Source organism: Eleginops maclovinus, chromosome 21, assembly GCF_036324505.1.
Source record: "Eleginops maclovinus isolate JMC-PN-2008 ecotype Puerto Natales chromosome 21, JC_Emac_rtc_rv5, whole genome shotgun sequence".
In the NCBI taxonomy this organism is placed as follows: domain Eukaryota; kingdom Metazoa; phylum Chordata; class Actinopteri; order Perciformes; family Eleginopidae; genus Eleginops; species Eleginops maclovinus.
Window position 1 is genome coordinate 6,616,628 of NC_086369.1, and position 10,856 is coordinate 6,627,483.

Consider the following 10,856-nt stretch of genomic DNA (forward strand, 5'->3'; position numbering starts at 1 on the left):
GCAGTTTATGTGCTTTTTATGTGGGACAGTTTCATCTTGACATTGTTTTTTAAACATCTTCCGGTTTCCGTGTGATAATTTTAACCAACCAGTTAAAAAAAGCACAGTACACTAAAACTGCAGGTTCACTAAATGTAAACTCATATCTAATTTCACTGGTATTTCTCATTTACTTATTTTAGAACACGAACATACATCTTGAAGCAATCATGTTTGGTAATATATTACATTTATAAGTATACTTTCCTCTTGAAGTGAAAAGGAATAGACAGCGAAACGATTAAAAAAAACGTCAGTCAATGAAATTACATTATAAATAAATACATACTTTAGATAAAATCCATGTGTCATTTCTTACAGTGGGGAATCAGATTATGTTCTCTTAGTCATCGATTTGCGGTGTACCATGAACGCATCGCTAATTACCGCTCGTGCTGCTGTTTAGTTAGTTGTACTTTCCTCTCCTTCTACAAAGTCGTCAACGGCCCTGCCCCTGAATACACCAGCGGTGCAAGGGAATCCCGGCAAGTGATTGGACAATGCCGGCTTCCCCCACGTCATTCAATATGCTCATTATAAAATGTGCAGAGCGAGTCAGTGCTTCAGAATCCAGCTGTTGTGGTACTACGCACGTGGAGGACCCGAGAATTTAACAACATGGTGAGGGTTTTTTATGTGATTGAAATGTGTTTCTACATATTAAAGTTAAAATAAACTAACTTTTAAAAAGGAGTCATGGTATGACTTCATAGGACGTACTCGTTTTTTCACGTTGATTTTTTGAAATGAAGTGGTTCCACGTGCAGCCTGAGTTTAGGCAGTATGACCGTGAGGAAGTAATTCACATCCTCTGCATGGGTTTGACATCAACTGTGTTATTTTCTGCACGTTGTAGTAACCTCACATTTTTATTGATTATTTTGGAGACATGTTATGCCTTTATTAGATTGATTTTTCGAATTAGATCTATACATTAAAATAGTTGCATCGTAACCACATTAATTGATATTTCTGTATGTTTTGTCTTACATTTCATTAGATGTATTCATGCTTAACAGCATAACTTTTATATATAATTGAATATTATTTTTAGATTTTTTAAATATATTTTGTCATCAGATCATCCTTTTGTTTAGTTGCTTATTGTGAGTTTTCTTTTATTGTATTTATGTTACATTTGTATTGATTAATATAAATGAATGCATCTATATTATTAATGATTACTTTTAAATACTACGTAAACAAAACAAAAAACAACTCCATAAAGGCTGTATTAAAATACACTTTTGGATAAAAAAACATGCTAAATTCCTATCATATAAATGTTTGACACAAGGTTTTAAAAATGACTGTTATCTATAATGTTTCTGCTCCTATGTGCTTTGACAGTCACAACAAGAAAACCCAATGGACAGGCCAGCTGTGGAGAGATCACAGAGATCACAGACCACAGATAACAGACAGACACACAGACTGTATCCATCACTGCCAGAAATAAACAGGTGAGCAACTTCACTTAAAGACCTCATGACACCTAGAGACTACCTTTTTTTATTTAGTCTAAAATAACTTTTATTTTCGATTTGAAATACATAATTGTGATAAATATGCCCGGTTCTCTGTTATTTTCGAAATTTGTACGCAAGCCACTGAAATCCACAGGCCAGTGTCTTGACAACGTTCCAACATAAAGATGACGTATGCTCCGGAACGCTTTTAGACCTGATTGCACCTGCTGCCACCCTTGACCTTGATCATTTCTAGTCACAGTAAGTCGTACTCGCAGTTTTAGCATCTTTAAAGTTTTGTTCTTAATATTTTTGTTGAGAACATGCCTGAGCGGTGTGTTGCAGCGTATTGTTCAAACACCAGGGAGAACGGTTTTACCCTTCATCGGTTTCCGAAAGACCCTGCTTTGTGTGAACTCTGGACGCAACAAGTTTGTAGGACAAGAGCTGGTCCGAAAGGAACAGTATGGAAGCCAAGCTCGTCGTCTGTACTTTGCTCAGCGCATTTTGAAGAGGAGTGCTACGACTCGATCCCCGCTCTGAAGGAGCAGCTTGGTATTGATGTTCGTCTGAAGAAGGTTTTGCTGCCCAATTCGGTTCCGCGTATATTTCATCGAGGGACAAGCTCGAGGTTAGCCCCGGGGGCGAACGGCGACGTCAAGAGCCGGAGGTCTCATGCTCTGGAGAAAAGGCAGAGATTGGAGGTACGTACCTTCTTATTTTGGACTATATTTTAATAATGGAAGGGAAATGAAATGCAAAGGAATGAGTGTTTGGCACTGTGTAAACAGCTTGCGGTGGTTCTTCATAGTTGAAGTTGGCGCTAGCTCTGAACACTTCAGCTCAGCTGGCTACTAGTGCTAAGTGCTTTAGCTATTCAGCTAAGTTCACCTCAGAGTGTTAGCAAAAAGTCAAGTCTCAAGTGTTTGTTTTAGGTTTGCGGTAGCGTTTTTTTCCTGTAGGCTAGTAATGGTGACTATTTGGCTAATTCTGGGAGGTGAGGAGGCAGACTGCACACACACATGCTCGCTGGTGCAAACGCTGGTTGTGGTGGATATTACAAAGTACAATATCTTACGGAGTGTTCATTGTCAGAAAAGTGAACAAGAAGGAAGTTACCATTCCACGTGCTGTAGTCTGCCAAAATCCATAGGCATCCGACCGTCTGCCACAGCAGCACCACCAACAGCGCCTTCTGCCTCGCCATCCGAACTTTCCGTAGAACCCTGTGGCTCCAACTCATCCAAGTATGGCTCGTATCTATAGGGCATAACGCCCCTCACATTGTCCTCCAGCATTGGGTCGGACTCTGCCACTTCGAAAAATGTGTCAGGATCCGAGGATGAATCGGAGTTGTCAGAATCCATGTTGTTGACAGGTGTCAGGATAGTCGTGAGTGACAGGTGGGATAGTGTCTTGACCAAGGAGCCGTTCCGGAGTGTACGTCATAGGTCATGTGACTGACTAATAGGAAGGTCGGTAGCAGATCGCAAAAATCGCACTTTTAAAAGGCCGTACAAACTCAATTTCTCTATCATAATGATTAAAACCAACTTCAAGTGACTATTTTGTATGTGTACTTTCAATGTGTGTATGTATATTACTTTATTTTCCACGTGTCATGAGGTCTTTAATTTCTTCTGATATTATTACCGCATGCATATTTCATATGATTTACCGGCCTTCAGTGGTGGAAGAAGTACTCCGATCCATAACCCAAGTAAAGCTTAACATAAAGTAGTATTTTTACACAGTACCAACATAATCAATTCAGGACTTTTACTTACTCAAGAGTAAAAGTGCTCATTATGCACAGTGACTCCTTCTAAAGTGCTATATTATAGTAAAGTATTATATTTTGTTATGTTCTGTTAACACATATGAGTGCACCTTAGATCATTTTAATGTTCAGCATTGTGGAGCAGAGTTTATAATACAGGGTGGATTAGTATTGAGACCTATCATAGGAGCATTTGTTTTCTTATGTTAAAATTAATCATATAAGTAACTATAAGTGTTTTAAAAAATGGTTAAATATTGGCCTGTAAAAGTTGTACTGAAGTACTTAGTTGCACTTAGGGCTTTATGCTATTATTAAAAGGCTAAATAATGCTAAATGGTCATTTTTGTTTACGTGATTGAATGTTTTCAGGTATGATGTTTGTGTGGCGGAGCGTTCCACTGGAGTAAAGCTTCCTTCCGCTGCTGTTCATCCTCCCCAGAGCCTGCTGAGAGACAATCAGGTAAAATTTTCCAGATGCAACATTGGAAGATACGTCCGAGAGGATCATATTCACTCTCATGCTGTGACCATCTGCTTCCCTGAACTCAAAGTCCGACCATGTTCTTTATGTTACTGGAAACACTCAAAAGCAAAACTTCCCAAAATGTGTAAAAGGAAGTTAATGGATACAGTTAAATTGCATAATTGTCAGTGCACTCATAGATGTACAAACCGTGTGCTACATTTTAATAGTTCCTCTTTTATTTGCCTCAGTTACAAAAGTCGGCTGCAAGCAGTGACGTCAGAATGAAAGCCCAGATACGTATCTTGGAAGATCAGAGGCAGGAGGTTAGTACATTTCTGAAGTTAGATTGATATCATCCAAAACCCACATCAACCTTTCAGTACCTAAAACATTCATGTTCTTTTTCTTTTACTCAGCTTCTCTGCATTAATGAGAAATGGGCTAAGGAGTACCGCACCATGGTACGATACTACAAAGAGAAGGTGGGTCCACCGTCCTGACATTATTCAGCACTTCTCAGTTAGATACCTTTTATGTTATGTCAGTGCTTCATATTTTTGTGTCATGTGACGTTTTCAGGTTCAGGATTTGAAAGCATTACTGCACCATGATCACCTCGCAGTGGAGATTTGTGAAGGAGAGAATGTCCCCTCAAACACGAAAGTCGAAGATAAAGATAACACATGGGTAAATACAGAATTTATTTTGATTCCAGATATCATTTAAAGGTCCCCTATCATACTCTTTTTCAATAATATTATAGGTCTCAGATATATATAAAGAAAACATGCCTCTGAAATGTTTGGCTCAAAACACACAAGTGGCAAAATCTGATCGTCTAATTTTCAGACAGGTTTTCATACCTTTAAGGCATTGTAATAGTTTAAATCTGTAAAAGTGTGAATCATAATTTAACCCTTGTGGGATTTTTTTTGCAGACTGGTGAAGAAGTACTAAAAGCAGAAACAGAGGCGGAGGAGCTGCGAGCACAAAACAACACTCTGACCCGAAGAGGGCAGCATCAGAATGAGGAGATCCAAAGACTGAACAAGGTGAGTCCAAATGGCTACACATCATATCACCTTTTGAGGGTTCGTTCCCTGCAAACACAGTGGTATAATAGCTGCTTTGATATGTTTGTACAGGCTCTCCAGGAGGCTCTTCAGATTACTAATCCTCTCGATGCAAGCACTGAAACACTACAGGACATCTGGAAACATCAGGTGAGCTTTGTTCAATATATTTCTGCATGTCTTTTATGTGCTGCCGTAAAGGAAACTGCTTTCCTGGCTTTGAATGAAAATCCACGTCCAATAACCTTTCAAAATTTCTAGTAAACATGTTATATAGGTTAGGCATGGAAGGATTCAGGCTGCTGTTTGTGTCTGTTTCCAGTCTTTATGCTAAAATAAGCTAATCGTAAGCTATGTCCATGAGAGTTGTATCAATCTTAACAAATGATGGTATTTCACACAATGTTTGTCTATTCCTTTATTGGTCTTGCTCAATTTAATCTTTATAAAATGTTTTCTTTATTGTCCTTTTTCAGGCCCAGATTTACAAGGAAGACTTTTTGACGGAGCGCAAGGATAGGGAGAAGCTTAAGGAGAAGAATTTGGAACAGGAGAAGAAGTTTCGAAAAGTTCACAGTGAGCTACGTGTCCTCAAATCTCAGGTACAACAAACCAGAGGAGAGAATAAGCCTGCCATTTTCACTTGTTAAAAAAAGGCAAAGAAATTTAACATTTTGTATCTTTCTTTTCCCAGGTGGCTCAGACACCACAGCCCGTACTTGAATGCACCTGTACAAAACAAAACACAAACTGGGAGGTCCGCCAGATTAACGAGAACCACATCCAACTACAAAGACGTTACACACCTAACAAAAAACTCTGAAATTCAACATCCTCCTCGCTCTGCATGTTGCACTTTGAGTGGATCTCAGATTAGAGTTCATCATTAACAGTGTGAGACTTTAGGACCACATCAAGGACCTGAGCTCTGTTCTGCTCCAGTCCTTGGCCGACTGTCTGCTGCAGATTCAGATTCAGGTAGTTTTTGTTGTGGTCGTAAAGAGGCCAATCCACTAGTCCAGGCCCATTTGGAGACCTAGGAATAAAATGCAAAAAAAACAACTACTTGGGAAATAGAAATGTGAACCAGTAGACTACACACTTCCTAAGAAGGAAAAAAAAGCAAAGAATGAACTAAAATACTCTACCCGCTGCGTGCAAAGTTTTTTATGTACTCCATTGCGAGCTTACTAAGTTCCTCCTCTTCTTGTGACATGTGTCCTAAAGAGGAATATGAATTATTGCACATCCAAAACACTATTGACTTTATCAAAAGTGCAACAGTCATGCCTCTTCAAGTACCTGTAACCACCGTGTGTCCTGTACAAAAGCAGGATCCGAGAAAAAACAAAGAATCATCATAGTGGTCTGCTTTGACAAAAGTGGGTCTCGTGCTGCCGTGCATCAGAGGACAATGCTGAAATTCGTACATGTACACAGGCACACCCGCGTCTGGAGGAAGAATTAAATGCGAATCATGTTGTAATGATGGGGTTTGTGATGGATGCCGAGTCACTGTTAATTACCTCTCTGGTATGCAGCCACTATACTGGAAGAACGAGCACCATGTCGCCAAGTATCTCCGTGAACACGTCACGTACGTCCTCTGGGGAGTCTGCCTGTCGCAGGTATTCATTCAGTATTAAATCATTTGCACCTGAGGCCTGTCAGAGGGAAGATAAAGGGTACATTTTTCTCTGTATATTTACTATATGAATACTTGAAGGCTTTTTGATTTCTGTTTCTTGTTTATTTATCATGACAATAAAGCATTGAATATTGAACATGTTCATCACTGATATCACATCCTCCCTCTTCATACCTTGATCCCACCCAGGAGGTTCTAGGAGCTAAACAAAGGGACATGCTTTTTGGTACATGACCAAATGATATCCATGTTGACATATAAACGGTCTTGCCATTTTACCTTTGGCAGCATCCATCCAAATTCATGATTGGTCAGTCCTATCATCATAGGAACCTTCTGGAATTCTTGATGCTTTAAATCTTCTCAGATGGGCCTTTCAGGAACACATCGTCAATAGCTGGACCCAAAAATGCCTTAAACTGAAATATAAAACGATGGTCTGTGATTACATAACACTAGAAAAAAAAATTGAGGCCAGAAATATTTTATCTGGCAACGAAATGCAGCCTAAACTGAAATGAAGTAAAAGCTTAAACCTGCAATAACATATCTGATTATTTTGGCCACTTGGAGACATTGACATGTACCGTTAATGCTCCATCGTGTCCACCAGTTCTCTAACACTCTGTGTCCTTTGTTTGGTTCTGGGCATTTGGTTGGTTTTTCACTGAAAAACAGCTAAAAATACCTTTAAACAAAACCCAACACTTGAATGTTCTTTTGGATATATAAAATAGACTCAACAAACCAATATTTTGCAGAAATAGTCAATCAAATATAAGTGTAAATGTTTGAAATTCGAACACGCTTTAGCTTGAAATAAGTACATTAGCAATAAGTACATTAGCATTAGCTTAGCAACTTAAGCATTTTCTTTAAAAAATATATCTGGATGTCCAGAAGCTAAAAAAATATGATGGTTTGACAAAATGATTGTGCCTCCCATTAGGCCAAACATAACCTTAACAAGGTAAACCAAATGTGTTTTAATAAAGGCAAGTGACCTTTACGTGAATCAAGTCAAACAACCCTGCTTAGTTGCCACTGGATCCAAACGACACCTTGAAGATATCCGATTAAATCTCAGATAACAACTTTGTGTTAAGGAATCTTCTGATTTTGATTTCGAGGCACTCAACTGGAACATTTTGGTGAGGTAAAAACCTCTCCAAAATGTTAAGAAAATAAAAAAACAATAAACAGTACCGTACTGCTTCTTGTACCTTCTTCATGGCGCTCAGTATTTCCTCCTCGGACCGGCCTTTGAGACACTCAACAAGCTTCCCACTGTTGCTGCTCTCACAGTCAGATTGGCTATCATCTGCAGGAGGGATGTATGGAATTAATATCAGGGAAAAGTAAAGTGATTATAATTATTATTATTATTATAATCAGTATATGTTGTAGTACCTGGGCCATAGCCAGTGGATTGCTGGTGTAATGGGGCTCCAGTGGTGCAGCTCCACTCGTGGCGATAGCTTTGTGGAATAAACCCTCAGCTAATGGACACAGTACCTGTTCAGAAACATGGTCACAAGTCTGTATTCCATATCCTTAGTGAATGATTCCCTATATACTGACCAGCATATAGACACTGATGCCACCAGCAGATTATCCAAAGATGGTGACTGAATTTGGGTCTCCATTAAAGGCTGCAATGTTGTCACAAACCCACTCAAGGCTGACAATTGGATCCAAGAAGCCCCAGTTACCAGGTGAATGCTGGTCACCGGTGCTTTTTTTCAGAACAGCAAACAATACGTTATGGTGGAGGGATATTAATGCCACAATATTGTAATTTCACCAGGTGTTATCGTCAGGAGCTCTGAGAAATCTACGACCTCTAGAGACCTCTACTGGCAGCAAGTAGGCATTACAACTACAGGTTTTTTTTTTAGTTGCAAAGGATTGGCACATATAGGCTTAATAACAAACTTTATAATGAACTACACAATTGTAACAAGCTATTTTTAATTTGAATAACTATATTATGATGATTTGACTTCTCATGTTTTTTTATTCAAACACACTTCTGGACAAAAAAAATCAAACATGCAAATGCATCTCAGTCTGAAACGTACCTTAGGAATCCCAAAATACTAAGGCGATACTGAATGACAACCACAACCACATTCTGATAGGCTGCCAGGGGTGAACCATCATACTGGAAGCCCCCCCCCCCCCCCTCTGAAGCCAGGCCTCCCTCATGGATCCACACCATCACCTGGACAACAAACGAACCCACATTACTCATGTTTTCAGGATTTTCGTTTTTAGCAAATCCCTGCTTTCCATTCATTCAGTCACACTAATTCACTTCATGCAGCTGATTGGTACTACCATATTGAATTACTGTTGCATGTTCTACCGAGTCATTGTGTGTGTGTGTGTGTGTGTGTGTGTGTGTGTGTGTGTGTGTGTGTGTGTGTGTGTGTGTGTGTGTGTGTGTGTGTGTGTGTGTGTGTGTGTGTGTGTGTGTGATAAGCCATGATTATTGAGCTAAATGTTAACATGCTGTTGTTTAGCACGTATAATGTTGACCATGCTGACCACCTTAGTTTCGTGTGCTAGCAACAACTTTTCCCAACTAGGACTAAACAAAAATCAAAACCGAGATTGATGGGAATATTATTCGTTTTGCAGATGTGCTACAGAGAACCGAAATGAAACAGGAAGCTCTGGGTCCTGTTTAAGAAGTAGAAAACCTCAACCAAAATCCCATTGACGTTTTCAATGAGGCTAATATCAAACCACATTGATGATGTGTGTTTTACTCATAGTTAAGCTCATTTTTGGTCAGATATTTCTTCATAGCAGAAGAATTTGATATATGTATAGACAATTAAACCAAGTTTTGATGACCCAAAACCTTGACCCTAACCCTGACCTACACATTTGTATGTGTGCACTATCATTTTTTGTTTAAATCAAACATTTTTAACTTCTAATAGAAAAAAAACAATACTGGAATGAATGCTCTTTGACCTAAAATAGACAATTTCTTTTAGGAAAGTTAATCTAAACTCCATTAGCCAGCCGTGACTTTTATACCTAAGGCCCTCTGACCCCCCTTCCCTTGTCGAAAAAAAAAACCCTTATTTATTAAGCAAAACGTTTTATTTCCAAATAAGAAATACAAATAATTATATCATCACATATATATGTATATCACCGACCCCCCCTCTCTACCACACAAAACACAATTTATATGAACACCTATCACGACAAGGCGCCCAGCCACAGCCAAGTAACAATGGACCTGCATTTTGGAACACATCACAGGCAATTCGGTTAAAACCGGCACAGCTAATTCAAAATATATTAATTAATTGGGGGATACATTTATAGGCAGAACGAATGAAGTCGGCACGGCGGGGGCGGACTTGTCATAAAGTATTTTAAATAAAATTAAATCAAGTTCTTTTGGTAAAACTAATGAAAACTATAACTGAACAACAAGAACAACGTTTTTAAATATTATTTTTTGGAATATTTTACGCGGTCAGAGAGCGCCTAGAGTTACCTGACGGTTCGCCACTGCTACATTCGTTGTAATTTGCTCTTACAGTCAGTTAAATGACTTTAAATGAAATGTAGCGTAATGTAAACCTTAGGAACCCTCCTAATTGTTTAAAGGAAGATCATGTTGAGTAAGAGATTACATTAACAGGGGTTCTAGTAAAAACAACAACAACCCTAGTGTGTACTCACATTTTAGGCATTTTAGTTGCATCCCTTACCCCATCCCAGGGCTCAGCTGGCTGGGGGGTAGCAAATCTCAAGGGCCCCACAGGTGGATGAGCAAACGGAATGCCTAAATACTCCTCAACCTGCTGCTCTACACCTTTCACTGCTGTGTAATGTCCTCGCACAGTGCCGGCTTTTAAAATCACATCAGGTCCAGAGCTCTCTAATACACAGAAGCACAGAATGTTTCCACAACACATTTGATTAAAGTAATGTGGCTCAGTTTGGAGATGATCTGGTTTTACTTTGTGTTGTATACTTGCCTGCTTGAGCCAAGGAACGCTGCAGGAGCACAACAATAAGGAACAGGTGGATGAGAAGGTTTCCCATAGCTGACAGGAACTATAACTGCAGTAATAATGACTTGCAGAAACTCTTAAATAACTCTGAAGCCTTATAACCAGAGTGCAAAGTTGATATTTATATCTGGATGATACCTTTATAGACAGGTGTGTTCACCGTTGTCGAAAGTTACAAGCAAGTGTTTTTCAGCCAATGGCCTGAAAGCAGGAAGTACTGCCCTTAGAGTCCATTACACACACTCCTCAAAACATCCATATATGGTTATCCTGGGTATTTATTTACTCAGTTACCTTAATGACTCACAAAGAAGTGCAGGCTTAAATTCTTA

The 10,856-nt window shown here is 39.2% G+C and overlaps 2 protein-coding genes across 4 annotated transcripts; one reads left to right on the forward strand and one right to left on the reverse strand.

Annotated features, from left to right (window-relative positions):
* The first annotated feature begins 460 nt into the window (after positions 1-460).
* LOC134884063 (TNFAIP3-interacting protein 1-like) lies at positions 461-6,614 on the forward strand. Of its 3 annotated transcripts, XM_063912672.1 has the most exons (11): positions 461-660; positions 1,390-1,769; positions 1,854-2,212; positions 3,661-3,751; positions 4,006-4,080; positions 4,174-4,239; positions 4,337-4,444; positions 4,696-4,809; positions 4,903-4,980; positions 5,307-5,432; positions 5,525-6,614. In XM_063912672.1, exons 3-11 carry the CDS (start codon positions 2,184-2,186, stop codon positions 5,651-5,653), a joined length of 816 nt encoding a protein of 271 aa, XP_063768742.1. In that variant the 5' UTR covers positions 461-660; positions 1,390-1,769; positions 1,854-2,183; the 3' UTR covers positions 5,654-6,614. The 3 variants fall into 3 exon arrangements, with proteins under 3 accessions (XP_063768742.1, XP_063768741.1, XP_063768740.1); XM_063912671.1 differs by having other exon boundaries at positions 1,390-2,212; XM_063912670.1 differs by lacking the exon at positions 1,854-2,212 and having other exon boundaries at positions 1,390-1,502.
* On the reverse strand, positions 5,234-10,675 carry LOC134858130 (fatty acyl-CoA hydrolase precursor, medium chain-like). Its single transcript, XM_063874035.1, has 11 exons — positions 10,190-10,675; positions 10,088-10,100; positions 8,560-8,702; positions 8,108-8,213; positions 7,889-7,993; positions 7,736-7,799; positions 6,695-6,837; positions 6,428-6,494; positions 6,133-6,282; positions 5,979-6,051; positions 5,234-5,866 (listed from the first exon to the last, which is right to left on the reverse strand). Exons 1-11 carry the CDS (start codon positions 10,423-10,425, stop codon positions 5,704-5,706), a joined length of 1,263 nt encoding a protein of 420 aa, XP_063730105.1. The 5' UTR covers positions 10,426-10,675; the 3' UTR covers positions 5,234-5,703.
* Between the last annotated feature and the right edge of the window lie 181 nt (positions 10,676-10,856).

What these genes read in the sequence shown, in the direction of transcription:
- LOC134858130 (XM_063874035.1), bottom strand. Translation starts at nt 10,425, where the DNA reads ATGTGTTGTGGAAACATTCTGTGCTTCTGTGTATTAGAGAGCTCTGGA. An exon ending in GGTCATGTACCAAAAAGCAT is followed by an intron (nt 6,495 to 6,694) that starts GTCCCTTTGTTT and finishes TCCCTCTGACAG; the next exon opens with GCCTCAGGTGCAAATGATTT. An exon ending in AAAAACTTTGCACGCAGCGG is followed by an intron (nt 5,867 to 5,978) that starts GTAGAGTATTTT and finishes TTTTATTCCTAG; the next exon opens with GTCTCCAAATGGGCCTGGAC.
- LOC134884063 (XM_063912670.1), top strand. An exon ending in GCCTGCTGAGAGACAATCAG is followed by an intron (nt 3,752 to 4,005) that starts GTAAAATTTTCC and finishes TATTTGCCTCAG; the next exon opens with TTACAAAAGTCGGCTGCAAG. An exon ending in TACGTGTCCTCAAATCTCAG is followed by an intron (nt 5,433 to 5,524) that starts GTACAACAAACC and finishes TTCTTTTCCCAG; the next exon opens with GTGGCTCAGACACCACAGCC.